General features: G+C 37.0%; 1 protein-coding gene across 4 annotated transcripts in view; it reads right to left on the bottom strand.

The window, feature by feature from the left end:
• NPAS3 (neuronal PAS domain protein 3) overlaps nt 1-16,853 on the bottom strand; it is a 604,931-nt gene that overhangs the window by 51,048 nt on the left and 537,030 nt on the right. For all 4 annotated transcript variants that reach the window (XM_015287645.4, XM_015287646.4, XM_015287647.4 and 1 more), the window contains one exon: nt 12,478-12,596. In XM_015287645.4, the coding sequence (XP_015143131.2) occupies nt 12,478-12,596 (119 nt within the window). The remainder of the gene's footprint in view (nt 1-12,477; nt 12,597-16,853) is intronic.

Below are 16,853 nucleotides of genomic sequence, written 5' to 3'. Positions count from 1 at the left end.
GATGTTATACATTGTTTGGCCTAGGATGGAAAATTTAGAATAGAATAGAATTATAACTGATGAGTTCTTTATAAAGTAAATAGAAAAGATGGGTGGGAATGGGAGCTTTTAATGTGTTATCACAAAGGAAAGTGAAAGCACATTGATTACAACTGATAAAACAGACCGTGGCTGTGTCCTTTTAATGACAAGCAATTCACACAGCACCGCGAACAGGAAGTTCAGGGAGAATAAAATACCTATCCATAAACAGTGAAATAAAACTTGTAACCCTCTTTGGGGTAACCTCTTCAGACCTCAGACCTCTGTGTAATATGTATGGATTGCTAATATGGGCTCCAATATGAAGTTTGCATGAAAATTTCCACCTCCTGTAATACACTTAACGTTTTCATTTGTCTGAGAGCTTTTGCATGAATTTTAAATTAAAAAAAAAAAAAAAAAAAAAAAGAAAAGAGATGTAGACTTCCAAGCTTATTCTCAGACATGGATTATTTTCCTTTAAACAGGTTCAAAATTCTTGGTTCTAAGGAGGTTCACCCCAAAAGTATAGCAGTAACAATTACATCTTTTTATTTCGTAGCGGTTATAGATGTATTAAGATGTATAAGCTCTAGGGTCAGTATAAGCCTTGCTCAGCTTTCCTTAAAAGCATTGGGAGTAATAAAGACTTCCATTTTATCTTCAGTGAAATAATACTGTTGAAATATCACCTCATTTTTGATGTCAGCAATGATTTCTTTTTACCTCCATGATGTCAAATGGGAATTATTATTATTAGAATGACAGCTCCCTAATAATGCTGTAAAAAGGAGAAACTGAAATTCTTCTCACCAAACATTCTTATTCTACTTCCTCCGCAGGGTAAAGCAGATGGGCTTAACCAAACACTGTGCTGAATAAAGACATTCTTCAGCTACTACCAGTGCGTAAAACAAACAAATCAAGAAGCATGCCTCAATATTTAGAAACAGCAGCATAATATCTTATTGGGTGATATAGTATTGTATATGCATTATGAATAATAAAGCAAGAGAATATTTGTACTATAGAAAGATTTTCTGGGAAACATGGCATGAAGTTTATGATCAACTTTCTGTTCTAGAAGGCAAACATAGCAAATTAGTATACAGATGCACCAGGTTAAGTCAACAGCTGAGGGGAATAGAAACTTCACACAATGGTCCTTATTCTACCACCAGCTTTATGTATAGCATACTGGTTGTAACACTAGAATGTGACAGAAAGTACAGTGATAATAGTGGGATAGCCAAGTCTTTGGCTGCCCCAAATGAGGACAAGCCGAAAAGCACCAGCAGCTGCTGTGGACATAGAAATCAAAGGAAAAAAGCTGCTTACCTTTAGAAGGCCTCAGGTAGGCACACATCTCTAGCAAGATACCCTTGCCTCCACCACAAACCCATAAATGAGGTCTGGGAAGGGGTGGATCCTGGCCCCACCCCTTCCAGTCACTCAGGTGCACTGCATGCATCTGAGCTCCCCTGGGTTGTCCCTGCCTTCCCACCAGGTGCTCAGTTACTGTTTCAGGCTGTGACTTAGCATTTCTGCGACACTGGTGTTGAACACATCAGTGAAGAACTCTGCCTTTGTCTTTCCCTTCTGCTGAACAGGTAGATGCATAGGAACCTCGCGTCATGTTGACAGCAAATTATATTAAAAAATCTGGCTTCTGAGGATACGACAGGCTTTGAACTTTATGTAGACACTTGTTCATGTAGAAAGTGTCAGAACTTGGAGAATGGTACTATCTGTGTGCGTGAGTGAGACATTTTGACTTGCTAGTACTTTCACTTTAGTCCAAATAGAAATGATTCTCATCACTTCTACACATGCATATTACATTTTTTCCTTCATGCTAGATCATTAAGCTTGCAGGTGTTCAGGTCTTTGAGGTGGAGAAATTTATGGTGGGTGTGAAAAAATATTAAGTAAATTGAAAAAAAACAAAAAACAAAAAAACCTCTCTATATAGTTTGTTCTCATACAACAAAGGCAAAGTTTGTAAGGAGCCAAGTTAGCTATCAGCCCAGGAGGTGGTTGCTGCTAGTCCTGCTCCTGTCCACACTGAGGTGGCCTGAACAATAGACGCATGGACCTCCCCTGGGCTAAATCCAAGTGGCAGGAAAATGTGCCTCCCTGCTGGAAAAACACTGCTTCTGTTTCTGAGGAAAAGGCTTATGAAGTAGCTCTTCTCCAGTCGGTGGTATACAAGTTTGAAAACAGGAGCTCATCTATTACTCAATGTTTTATAAATGTTCTGCTAAACTTTGCTCCATTTCATCGGTGTATTTTTAATTTGGCATCTCACTTTGCCTATTCAGGGCAACCATCAAAACAAAAAAGGTACCAGTCTGAGAAAAGGAAGTGCGGTGTGTCAGAACACAGAGATGATTTGACAATATTCATGCATTAGGAAGAAAGGCTGAAGATGATATCCTGAGTGCAATCGCGGCTGACTCTGTCACAAACAACCATTGTTATCTTTGGCACGTTACTTGATCTCTTGGCATGTCAGCAATTTCCAACCCCAGAGGAGAGTTGCAGAAGTACATTCATTAATATAAACAGCATTATAAGCAAAAGGAAAAAGCCAAAAAAAGACACTGCTTTCCAGAGGTATTAACCTGCACAAAAAGCAGAAGTTTAAAAAACACGTAGGAGATAGGGGTTAAAAAATGAATGAGAAGCAAAGACTCTTTCCCAAGTTCAAGACTTGGTGAAAACATAATTCTATGTTCATATCATTTATGCACTATGCAAATAAACAAATGCAATTATTACATTATGAAGAAGTTATGAGCAGGGGAAAAAAAGAGTAACTTTTATAATGGTTCAGCAGGCATGACTTTAACAGGACAAAGGAACAGTCAGATACTTATGAACAGTGGGCAGCTAACAGATTTCCACAAGTACTGAACAGAAGAACTAGTGATGAAAGAAAGATTACAGGGAAATTCGAAATGACAATATTTAAATACGGTTTTTAATATTTCCAGCTGTTGAGAAATTTTTCTCTGTTGTTTAAGTTTCAAAGAATATATGATTGAAAAAAACTATTAATGTGACCAAACTTGTATAGCTGGTATGTGAAAAGTGCTGTACAACCATAGCTCTTCAATGGAACATGTACTGACTTAACAGAGCCCTTCCTTTCGTGGAGTAGATGAGGACACACAGAGCTTCATCTCGAGTGCAGTAACTACATTTGTTCCTGGTGTCTGTGTTACATGTGTACGATACATTCAAAAGGAACTACTTTTTTTCCCAGCTAATACAGCCTGTGACAGATCACAGTTTAATGAAGTGATGAGTGAACACAGGTACCAAGTCTGTGAAACTCCTAGAAGACTTTGTTTAGAATTGTCATGTAATTCTTCAATAAATATTTCCTTGCAGAGTGAAAAATAGTCTCTTGCAAAACTGTAGTGTTCTCCCCGTAATTCACCAATCACAGTACATATACAAAAGGTAAATACATATATGTTTTTGCATAAAATATCAGGATTATACCCTTATGACTATCAGTTCAAGACATATATTTTCTACTTAACAGCTATTGATCTCATGTTACTATATCAAGATATTATACAGAATATGAGAAAAAATATATTAAATGTAAAATTCACTGAAATGAAAGTTTGGAAACCTTCCAGTTAGTTTTATCATAGTTCTGAATTTCATTGATTGCTTCATACTCAATAAGATTTTACCAGTGGAAAGATGATAGTGCTTCTGCAAGTATCCACAAAAGAGCAAGATGTTCTCTTTTAAATTAACTTTATGTTAGCTACATTTTTTCAGCATATAATCTTCTTGTCTTTCCTAAGCATAATTTAGAGAAAAATTTTGAACTGTTTAAAGGAGTAGAGATAATTAAGAAGCTACTACTCTGTATTTACACAACTAATATGCTGTTTACATTATGAAAAAGAGATGGGCCAAAATATCCACTGGTAGCAGTTACAAAAACAGGTACAAAAAAAAAAAAAAAAAAAAAAAAAAGTGGAGCAGAGATGTTGGCAAACGCATCTGCCTGAATTCTGGCTGATGATTCCTCACAGAACACAGAGCACTTTGTTCCCAAATGAGGCATATTCACATTCACTAACAAAAAGTAGAGGTATACAACAAGAGATGATAACTTCAGAAAAATCTGGGGACTGAAGACCTATTGTCTTCAGCAGGCATACCCTGCTAGGACCCCAATAACTTTCTCCCACTGTGTCATAGGAGGTATTTTCTGCTCCTCACTCTGGTTAGATTTTACCATTCTCAGTCCTCTCACTGGCCTCTGTTCAGGAGAAAGGAACGCTGAGGCCTGTTGTGCTATGAGTTCACAACTAGATAATTAGTGCTTACATATGAAAGTGCAACAAACACTAAGTACTATTTTTTTGAAATAATATTAGATTTGGTTTGAAGATGATCTCTACCTATTTTTAATGATTTTTTTTAATGTATCAGAATAAATCTTGACCTCATAGTTTTCTTTCATTTTTATAACCACTGGCTTTTAATAAAAGTAACTTCAGAATAATACTACCTAACAATCAGAATCAAAGGAATTTGCTGCTAATTTGGTGATAAAGTATGAAAATAATTAATCACTCAAAAAGAAGTCTGTGTTTGCTCAATTTAATATTTTCTTTCACTTCAGAATCCAGTCTAAGATCTAAGGTATTTCCCACATATGCAATTTAGAACACAGTGCAACAGAATCACAACTCTGAAGTCATATGAAGTCATATGACATTCCTTGAGGAAAAACAGATCCTGATACAAGTGTCACAAATACTACAGCTGAACTCAGCAGGAGAAACGATCAAAGTCTGAATCTATCTTTTAAGGAAGGTCGTTATTAAAAAGGGCTTTTATATAACACTAACTGGTTAGTTTCATTAACACTCCTATAATTAATAAATGTCTAACATGTCTCCAGGTGATAAAACAGTGCTACAAATCCTGGCTGAAAGATTCGCAGCCCTGAAAATGTTTTTTGAGAAGATGGAGCTAGTAGCTGCTGAACACATTTAAGAAAGTGGTTAATGTATTTAGATGTCAAATGTGAACCAAGCTTTTCCAGACAGCTTTCCTAATAGAATCTCACAACTCTATAGCTAGGCATAAAATGAACTCTAGTCTTCTTAATCCTGTGGCAGACCATCTTTTCTTGAACCGTATCTTTATATCTAAAGGTAGATACTTCATAAGCCTCTGATTGGCCCATTAGTATTTTGTTCTTTTATAACTAATGCTGCATCTTTACTAGCTAAGAGACTTCCTTTTGACTAAAAGGTCATCGATTTACATGGGTGAATTCTCGATCAGTTCTTTCTCTCTGACAAATTACCTTTAAGTCTTCTCAGTGCTGAAAAGTCTGGGGAATGCATGTGCTGACATTTAGAAAACTCTTCACATAATGCTTCCTGATGTTGGTTTCTTATTCCTTCTTCACTCAATTAAGGAGGTGTGGCAGTAGCCATGTGATGAAATGCTAAATTCTGCAGTTTTCTTTTTTTCTACAGAAAAAGGTCAGGATACCTTTCTGCGATAGAGTAAAATACTTGACAAAAGATTTCAAGGGAGAAAAATATTAGAAAAGAAGAAAAGAATTTAGGCCAAGCTAGAAAGTGGGAAATGTGAATTCCCTCAGGCTGTAGAGGGAATTAAATCTGACTCTAACATAGTCCACATCCCAGAAATCATTAGACTATTATGCAAAAAAAGAACTGCTTCCTCTTTCTTCCACCTTTCCTATACCCCTTAAAGGAAAGGTGTTTTCAGCTATGTTCTTAACAAGCTCATGTTGTATTGCATCCTTAAAGTGATCTTGGCATAACGACGTCTTAATTCTGAAGTTCAGGTGAATCTTTCCCTTAGATAGGAAACAATCATTTCAGTTTTAGATTGAATCATGAAAATGACTAGGTATCACTATGCAAATGCATTTGCACAAGGTAAGTACAAAATGCATGGTTTTATTCCTTTAACAGAGATTTGCCTGTCTTGACTTCTTGAATTAATGAATCTAGATGCTGCCAAGAACTATATTTGAAATGCACATCTGAGATTTCCAAGTTTCACCCACCTATTCAAGTTCTTCTACAAAAGAAATAATAAAAATTATTAAATTTATATTTTTAATGAAGGCGGGAATAGAAAGAAAAAAAAGGATTAGAATGAAAGAATGATAATAGAACTGTGATGGACATAAAATTGCAGCAAGAAGTTTAGGTTTTTGTTTTCAAAATTCACATTTAAACAGTGCTAATTTTGTTAGAATTTTAAATGCAAAATCTGAAAGCATGCTCTGAGAAAATGGTTAATTTTAATCACTATGATAGAAAGATAACACTGAACAAAATGGAAAGATGAATTCATATAAACAAGAGAGACTAATCTGAGAAAACACTTCTATGAAGTTTTAAATACTTCTCACATTTTCAAGTCTATGTTATTTAAGATATTTTGTTATACAGTAACCGATGAATGAGGCATAGCTAGCCAAATTTGAATCTTCCATTACTGAAATGCAGACACTTGATGTGTGACAAAACTTTGAAACTTATAAACTAAGCTTTCTAAGTCAAATCTTTTGTGCAGCAATTTATTTAATTTCATGCACTACATCCACTGTTACATAAAATTATGCTGTTGATATGATGGTTTTAAGAGTCCTTTGTGATTTAAAAAATAAGGAATGAAGATAACTTTGCTCCCTTCATTGTAATTTGGTCAGTTTGATTAAACTTGCTTATATTCCCTAATAAATAATCTTATATACAAAGAATATCAGGAAAAGAATGTGTAAATACCTGCTCTTGGCATTGATTAGATCTATGATTCTGTAAAGTAGCGATATAGGGCTTACAGGCCTATCCAATACTGACAACCAATACAGTTGTATCTAATACTTGACCAACCTGATCTCCTTTTATGACTGAGTGACCCACCTGGTGGGTGAAGGAAAGGCTGTTAATGTAGTCTACATAGACTTCAGCAAAGTCCTTAACACTGTCTCCCACAGCATTCTCCTGGAGAAGCTGGCAGTCCATAGCTTGGACAGACACACTCTTTGCTGAGTAAAGAGCTGACTGGGTGCCTGGGCCCAGGGGAGCAGAGGTGAATGGAGTTAAATCCAGCTGGTAAACAGTCATGAGTGATGTTCCTCAGGGGTCAGTATTGGGGCCTGTCCTGTTCAATATCTTTATAAATGACCTGTATGAGGGTATTGAGTGCACTCTCAGCAAGTTTGTAGATGACACCAATGCAGGAATTGGCAGGAAATGCCTATCTGCTGGGGGTAGGAAGGCCCTACAGAGCTATCTGGACAGGCTGGATAGCAGGATTGGGGCCAATGGGATGAAATTCAATGACACCAAGTGCCGAGTCCTGCACTTTGGCCACAACAACCCCAGGCAACACTACAGGTTTGGGGCAGAGTGGCTGGAAGAGTCGCTATAGAGGAAATGGGCCTGGGAGTATGGGTTGACACTAGGCTGAATGTGAGCCAGCAGTGTACCCAGGTGGTCAAGAAGGCCAATGGCATCCTGCTCTATATCAGAAATAGCATTGCCATCAGGACCAGGGAAGTGATCATCCCTCTGTACTTAGCCCTGGTGAGGCTGCACCTTGAGTACTGTGTTCAGTTTTGGGCCCCTCACTACAAAGAAAGACATTGAGATGCTGGAGCATGTTCGGAGAAGGGCAGAAAAGCTGTTGAGTCTTATGGGGAGTGGCCAAGAGAACTAGGATTGTTTAGTCTAGAGACAAAAAGGCTCAGGGGTGACATTAATGCTCTCTACAACTACCTGAAAGGAGACTGTAGTGAGCTGGGCATCAGCTTCTTCTCCCATGTAACTAGTGAGAGGACTAGAGGGAATGGCCGAATGTTGCTCCAGGGGAGATTCAGGGTGGACATTAGGAAATACTTCTTCTCCAAGAGAGTGGTCAGGCACTGGAATGGGCTGCACTGGAGGTGTTCAAGAAATGTTTAGATGTTGTACTGAGGGACATGGTTTAGTGGGAAATACTGGTGCTAAGTGGACAGTTGGACTGGATGATCATTGAGGTCTTTTCCAATCTTGGTGATTCTATGATTCTGATAATTCTGTGCCATACTAAAGGATTTCAGGACTTCTGAAAGTCATATATATCTATAGATCTCTATATATTTCTCTCTGTATATATATATATGTCTATTTTCCCAATAACATTGGCTCAGAAGTCTAAGGTTATAGGAAAGATTTTGCTCAGTGCATGACAGCTGCTCTGTTTACTTCCAGTTACTGAACTGTCTGCAGCATACTCATTGTCTTGTGATCTCAATGGTTTTGATGCTTTAATGACACAAACATGAAGAATGTTGTTGACACTGACACTTCTTGTTGACACTGAATGTGCCAAAAAGAGGCACCCAGGTAGCACACTACATAGAAAGTACCACTCAAGTAGGAAGGTAGAGCCTGCAGGATTTTTAAGATGACCTTTTCTCTGCTGACTGATAGGCAAGAACTTTGATTGCCAGCTTCTTGGGAAATGGAGAGGTAGCAGACGTTGATTATGCCAAAATCAGAGATTGCTGCAGTGACAGTGAAAGTACTACAGGATCTCCCAGTATTTGCTTATGCAACTCTGTAATGATTTATCATGGGAGAAATTATATATCACCTGCAGAAAACAGGAGAGAAATATGTATGGATATACATTAACACATGATGAGCTGATGAACTTGAAAGTACTGGAAACTACTGGCTCTGTTGATGTTGGATTTGCTGACTACTTCTTTATTCCTTTAATAATGCTCTGTTCAAGAGACCAGTAACTCTAAAGATGTGGACAAATACAAAAACAAAAAAACTCTAAAGACTCTAAAGACGTGGACAAAGAAAATCATAGCACAACCTGACATGAAGATAAAAACAAAACAATAATAGGATACTACAGGGTAGTAAGAAATGTATTGAACAAGCTTGCACAAAGTAGTTTTCAATTAAAAATAGCTCTGACATATATATAAGAATACAGGACAATAGAAACATTGAAGCTGGAATAACATAAGTGGGTAGGATAGCAACCCTTAATATGAGGAAAACAGAAAAAGAGATAAAATGGAGACAGTAAAAATCCAAGTGAAATAAAAAAAATTCTATTGATGAAAAAAGAACAAAAAAGGAAGATGTTACAAGGAGCTTATAAAAATGAAGAAGACATACAGTCTGATAGTGATAAGAGGGAATGATTTTAAAGAGGGTAAATTCAGATTAGATGTTAGGTGGAAATTTTTACTTAGAGGGTGGTGAGGTGCTGGAACAGACTGCCCAGAGAAGTTGTGGATACTCCATCCCTGGAGGTCCTCAAGGCCAGATTGGATGGGTGCGCAATCCTGCCCAGAGCAGCAGGGTTGGGACAGGATAGTCTTTAAGGTCACATCCAACCCAAGGCATTGTATGACTTTATGATTCTACAGTATACTTTCAGCAGAGAAAAACAGTAAGGCTCTGTATCATGTATCTTAGACAACAGTTGTAGTGATAATACATTCTGAGTTCTACAGTGAATGAAATTACCATTTTTTCGCTTTTTGTTTTCAATGTGTTTTGTCAGCTGACTACATTTTATTTGACTCTATTTTTTTTTAAGATCATTGATTTACACAATGAGAACCAAATAGCTCTCTAGACTGTGTACAAACTCTTTTCATACAAACTCTGGGACTAAGTATATTCTAAATAAGGAAAATCCCATTCTACGATGGTGCTGGGGAAAAAATGAAAGGGAAGGAAAGAGGGTGAATTAATCACGTAGCAGCCTTCTCATTTCAGACTTTTAAGGTTATATCATTTGTGGAAAAAAAAAAAAAAAGGCCATTATCTCCATCTTTAGGTATAATTCAGGACTAATTAAATCAGTCCAGGAAGAGTCTATAAACAGGGTTCATCTCATGTCAGAGCAGTCAGGAACAAAGCGTCTTTGAGGCACACATATATGGATCTTTGTAAGTCTATTAGTGTGGGTTTTGTTCCCACATTTCTTTTCACAGAAAATTAGTCCTGACTAGATCAACCCAAATGATTAATCAATCTCCTTCTCTGACTGTTTTCAATTTTATGTGATTTTCCTGAGGCTGGGATCACTCATTCTGAAAATTGCCTAAGCATCTTGTGGACCACCTCAATCATTTGCTGTCTAAGGAAAACATTCATCAGCAGTCCTCAAAGGGGAGAAAAAATGAAGACACAGTTGTGAGTTCACCAAGAGTTTGGAACAAGAAACATTTCACAAGGATGCAAAATTTCTGTCACTGCCGGAGGACTGAATCCATGAGGAGCTGTGTACTTATGGCAAAAGTTAAAATCTGAGTCTCATAAGATACCAAGTTCCCAGTACACTGCTCTCAGTGAATGTCTGTATGCTTGATTAGCAGGGTGACCCACCCACAACAACACAAGGACTTAAGGGAAGCTATTAACTAGGAGGGGAAATTCAGTGCTCTGCGGTATTCTGAAACAGTGGCTTCTGAGCTGGTCTGTTCCACCAGGATTTCTCTCAGGAACTCTACTGCACATAGCCCCAGTTGACACAGTGCTTCCTGACTGAGAGCTGGAGGCCTTTCAGCACCCTCTGACACAGAATGTATTCAGCTCTCCTCATGAGCTTTGCCAGTATTACAAAAGTATTTTTCCCTTTGATAATTTCTTACAGCTGTGCATCCTTAAGTCTCATGGATCTTTCCTAATTTTTACAAAATATATACCTAAACAAATGTCAGAGGCCTACAGTTTGTTCTAGCATTGGAATTCTAGAAATCAATGAACAAGCTGGCAACTTTCCTTAAAGTATGGATGATGTTCTCTGTAGCAATTGAGCTTTACTATGCTTGCCTAGTACACTGAGAATGATGTTTAAACAAAGAAGTTTTTAGTACTGCTTAAAAAGACACTCACATGATCTAACTCTTCTAAAATGAATGTATGGTTTTACTGAAACTTACTGAAGCTAATCACCTTTCCATAGAACACAGAGTGACAATAACCATGTTTTTGAAAACTGTCAAAGTGCAATTTATATGACTGGATGCAGCTGAATTCAGTCAAACACTGTCAGATACAAAATCCCCCAAAATGTCAAAAACCCATGGAACTATGCTTTTGTATTTACACTTGCCTAGCATTTGCACGTTGTATCTGCAAGTTTATTCATATGGATGTATTGCTGCCTCATGGAAAAGTTTGGGAAAAAAAAAAGGTTTTAGTCATGGACAGTTTTGTCAGCTATCATATTTTTACTTCTTTTTCCATACCTCATGTCTAGGAGCAGCTGCTTAAAAATGGTATTGGGTTTTCCAATTGTAATTGTGCTCTACCTGTGACAGCTCGGTTATGGTTTTCAATGTTTCAATGAGAAATCAGCAGGTTTCAAAAGGAACAGGAAAAAATCCTGTTTTTGAAAAAAAAAATTCAAAAATCCAACAGGAGCACTTTCATTCATTTGCCTGCAAAGAAGATATTTCTACCAAGAGAATTTTACTGCTCAGGTGTACTACCTTGATGTCATATTCACAAAGAAGATTTTGGGATGAGTGAACTGGGGAATTTTACTTCAAAGCTCCTCTAAATCTTCCTCTGAAAACTAAACAAAAACGTTCTTGAAATGTTTTTAAATGAACACTGATGAGGACCTTCTCTAAATACACACACATTCTCAGACTTTCTTCCTTGCACTACTTTTTTAACTTGTATAATACTTAATGGATGGCATATTTCATTCCACAAGTTGACAATGTTAAAACTGTGCTATTGCTTCTAGTTTTAGTATACTGCAAAGCCAGTGATAGCTACAGGCACTATGAGCAATATATGACTGAAGAAAAATGAGATTACTGTTGATAAGAAACAAGAGCATTTCATATCTTAAAAGAGTAAGAAATACAGCAAATATGATCCCTAGAAGCAGATACCCCTCAGACAGACAGCGAAAGAAAAATGGAGGAAAAGTATCATTATGGCTTGTTGTTTCCTTCAGCTAGAACAGCAGTGAAATTAAATAGCTCTAGCAAATAGTCCACATGGAGAAGTCCTACATCTCTGAGAAAACATATAACCTAAAGACAACTAACAGTCTACCTAAATGAGTAGTAATTTTCCTTGAGGAAAAAAGTGATTTTACTGTGACTCACATTCTTTGGGAAAATGTACCTTTACTGTGGAAGTGTTGCTCTTTTGAGGGTCTTCGTGCTATAATCAATGTTTACTGTAATAATGATCAATTTAATGGATGTGTAGAACCACTACCAAACCTTAGGCTGGAAATAATGCACTAATGATTCTTTAACAAAAGAGCTGAAACATATGCAAACATGAAATGGTTCCTTCCTCTGACTATTAATGTGTCTTTGCTACATGAAAGAACATAATTTAAAAATGTCAATATTTCATGCTACAATGCAACCCTTACCTTGTATCCTGATGATTTGATGTGCACTCCTCTCTTGGTCAGTGTAGATTTCATTCGGATGAAAAAAGAGCGCTCTAGAGTGTTGTCAGTGGTTAGTAAACTGGGGCTTGTAGATTCCACTAGGGAATAGAAAAAATACATATATACATAATTTAGATTTTATACATCCCCTCTAAGCTACTTTTCAGGTGCAATCCTTGAACTCACTAAAAATAAATGACTGATGGTTGCTAAGAGTGTTGTAATCAATTTACCTCGTTTAGAAAATGTTTACTTAGTGAAAAAAAATTGAAAAGTATATGTATACTCAGTAAGTCTCATTTTCAAGTTTTTTTCCCCATAGACTTTTTTTTTTTTCCTGAGATTTGCCTCATTAACTCTTTCTTGCACAGTTTTGCTATGAATGCATTTCATAGAATCATTGAATGGCTTAGGTTGGAAGGGACCTTAAAGTCACTATTTCCAACTCCCTACTGTGGGCAGGGCTGTCACCCACAGGATCAGGCTGTCCGGGGCCCCCATCCAACCCTCCAGGTATGGTGCATCCACAGCTTCTCTGGGCGACCTCTTCAGTGCCTCACTGTCCTTTGGGTAAGGAATTTCCTCCAAGCTAGATGCTTGGATCTAGATCTCCCCTCTTCTAATTTAAAATGTAACCTATCACTATCAGATCATGTAAAAATATGTCCCCCTCCTGTTTATAAGATCCCTTCAGGTACGGGAAGGCCACAACAATTCTCCCTGGAGCCTTTTCTTCTCCAGGCTAAGCAAGCCCAGCTCCCTCAACATTTCTTCATAAGAGAAGAGCTCCAGCCCTCTGAACATCTTTGTGGCTTTTTAAAAGCAGTGGGCTTCTTCAGTGTTAAATGAAAAAGAAAGGGTTACGAAGGAAGCAATTCTGCCTGCTGAAAGAGGCAGCAAATTCTGCAGACTTTTATTCCCAAGGTTCCATTCCTTTCTTTCCTAGGATAGTAACTGCTGTTTGTGAACGCCATGGTTTCCCCATTGCTGAGGGTTAATTATTATCAATAAGGAAATAAAGCACCTTGAAAACATGGTGCTCATGTGACCAAGGCAATATTATTATCATTACTATTATTGATAATAATAATCATAATTTACTTGTTGGTGACTAACTAGTAATGAACAGTTTTTTTCAACTTTTCCTTGAAGTGGTGGATCTCACCTTTGATTGTTGCTTCTTCAGTCGCAACCATTTCAAAATAGTAAATAAATACTCTTAGTATAAACCATGATAAACTATTGGTAACAACAATCATTTGCACCAAAATATGCTCTACACAATCTTTATTCTTGCTACTTTTCACCCTGATAACCAGCAGTTCCTTACCTCTTCCCAAAATATTGTGCATGGGAAAATTCTGGAGCACACTTACAATAAGCAAGCACTAATGGAGCATAATTCACATTCAGTTTCAATCAGTAATTAACACTGAATAAAAAGTTATTTTGAAATTATTCTGCTATTGTTCTAAAGAACCAACTAAATTACTAGTAGAAAGTTTTTAAGTATTTAAGAAGCATTTGTTATGCAGTGAATAGAAACACCAAAACTTGTTTGTGAGCTGTGAATTTTATCCAAATGTCCTTATTTTACTGTGGTCACATTGTCTTCGGTTTGTGACATTTCGGCTCAATTGTGATGAAATAACTGACAACAGTGTTCCTTTCTTTAGTGTTTCAAGATTTTTTTTTTTTTTTTTTTGTTTTAGAGAGCATGGATTCGATGTCATTTTAAATGTACAGCTCTTTATCACTCGAGGGAAAAGCAGAGCCATGTTATATTTAGTACTTTCATTTCTTCTGATTAAATATGAATTACTATGAAATTTTTCTCATCATCTAACACGCCATAATACGCCAACAGCTTTTTAATACACTATATAAGCACAAACTTCTGCTCTAAGAGTTTAATTTGCCCCTCTAATCCAATCACATCAACCTTATTTCTCTTATCAGAGATTCCCATTTTGAATTAAATGAGCTCATTAGTTTTAATCAAAAGCAGAGAGATCAAAACTTAAACGTAAATGCTTTAGATCAGAACTGTCAGTCAGCCGTGCAGTTCTATTTTACTAAAACACAAGATCAGAGACCCTTAGAACCAATTTTTTTCTCGTAAGGGATGCCAAGAGCTTGAAGATGCTATATCTTTTTTTTTCTTCTTCTTCCAAGGACAGATTATACATTTAAGGTTAGACTTAATTTAGAGTCCTCCCCCCCCCCCATCTCCACCCCCCACCCTAGTGGAAATGGAAAACTATGCCATTCTGCTCTTGTCTCCTTCACATTTATTGGTGCTGGTCCTTGGAGACCTGAACAAACGTGAAGCCATCAGAATCCATGCAACAAGCCTGTCCTCAAAAAAAATTCAGCTCTGTTCAGCAATATCATCTGAGAAATGAAACCCTGAAAGGAAAGATATATGTTTCAGTGTACAGGGTAGTGGAACTCTGAAACCATAACCTGGGTCATCATGTTGGTAGCAGTACTGGTAAGATGAGGATTGTTATTAATTATTACTATTATAATACAGTACTATTAAGAAACCGCAGCATGGGTGCTTCCTGCTGTGTGAAGAAATGCTAAAATCAGCTTAACAAGTGTAGTTGTTGTAGTCCAGCACATTATGCTCTTGCACAGGCAATAAGTACAATATGTCCTTCTGTGTTCTAATGGTAATTACCTAAACACACAGAAGTAACAATAATTAAACAGGCAATATCTCATGCTTGAGAAGTGATCCGGCTGTAATACATATGTACCATTCCCAAGAAATTTAAGTTTAAAAATAAATTCCCTTTCATACACAGATTCAAGAAAGGAAGGAAAATAGCTGAGATCTGGTATTGTGTAGATACAATTGACATTTTCTGGGTTAATGCTGCCTTATATCATGAGCTAAACATTATTTTACTGTTTCTATAATATGTACAAAACTTACATATCTCTGTAAGTGAATGTTATAAAATGCATATAATTTATCCACATAACTGGAACAGTGAATGTCATGTAAATATGAATTTCTAAAGTGTTTGATTTTCTTCAACACAACGTACCTGAGAATGTATCCGTGAGATGGGATTAGTTACCTCAAAGTCCAGAACAGCTTATGAACAGCTTTCTGAATTTCTCTCAGGAGAGAGCCATTGTGGTTGTAGTACAAATCTACATTCAGAGTTGCATCCACCCACAGTAGAAAGAATGCTAACTGTGATTATGCATGCAGGATTTTAAAAACAGGATGTGTACAGAACATATTTATCGATGTCAGTGAGATTTGCACAGGATTATATTGAATGTGGTCCATTATGAGTTCTCAGGAGTTGATTTAAAATGCCTATTATTCAGCCTTTTCATTTTTTTTCCAATTACATGAAAGAAGGCTCACAATGGGAGGACGGAAACTCTGTAACAATTCTTTGTTTCAGGAAGTTTTTTGTTGTTGTTTAAAATCTGTAATCTTAGACATTAAAAAACCTGAACTAAATAGAGTAAACTCTGCTTGATACTGTAGCAACTAAAGATGTCTCTTGGACTGAAAAACAGTGCTCCTGGGCTGAATTTACTGAGTCTAAACCTACTGTTGAGTTATAAAACTCTGAAACTGCGAGGTTAGAATGCTAATAATATGATAAAAGTCAATGCTCACCGTGTGTGAATGAAAGCACTATACACTGTCAGGCTCAGAAGTATAAAAAGTTAAATCCGGATTGTCTTTGCAAACAGTAGTTGTGTACTCTGTTGGGAAAGCATTTGTCTTTGTGTGTCCTCAGATATCTTCAGCAGGTACTACTAAAGGAATAAACCTCTTGTCTTTCCAATCCCAAAGCTGCTGAAGTAGTATAAGATTTCTGGACACAAAGAATGTATTGTCGGTTTTGAAGGGCATGAAGCTGCAACCCCTATGTGCATACAAAAAATGCCATGAATGTTAAAATATTAATTAAGAACCACAGAACCAAATGAGGAGATAGTATGAACTAGCAGCCAATTCAAAAATTATTTACTTATCTCTTCCTAAGCATTTCTTTGTGAACCTGCCTTGTAGCCCTGAGCCTTCAATGGGCTTTGTCTTGGGAATAAACTTGGGCCTGGACCCCACAAAGCAGTCACGCATCATTTAACTTTACATGCTAAAAGAGTTCTGACACTGGTGTAATGTGCACTGGTAGATAAACATGCACATCATTATTTGGAGGACTGAGGTCCATGGCTCTGATCTTGCATCGATCTGCAGATGTATCCCAGAATCTGTGTGCAGCCTAACCTTATGTTATAAAACAATACAATGTAAAACAATGCAAATAATTGCTATGACACAGCAATAGCATGTGTATCATCTCCATGACTGA

Source organism: Gallus gallus, chromosome 5 (genome assembly GCF_016699485.2).
Source record: "Gallus gallus isolate bGalGal1 chromosome 5, bGalGal1.mat.broiler.GRCg7b, whole genome shotgun sequence".
Taxonomy (NCBI): Eukaryota; Metazoa; Chordata; class Aves; order Galliformes; family Phasianidae; genus Gallus; species Gallus gallus.
The sequence above is the reverse complement of the archived record's forward strand: the minus strand, read 5'-3'. Positions and strand labels throughout refer to the sequence as shown.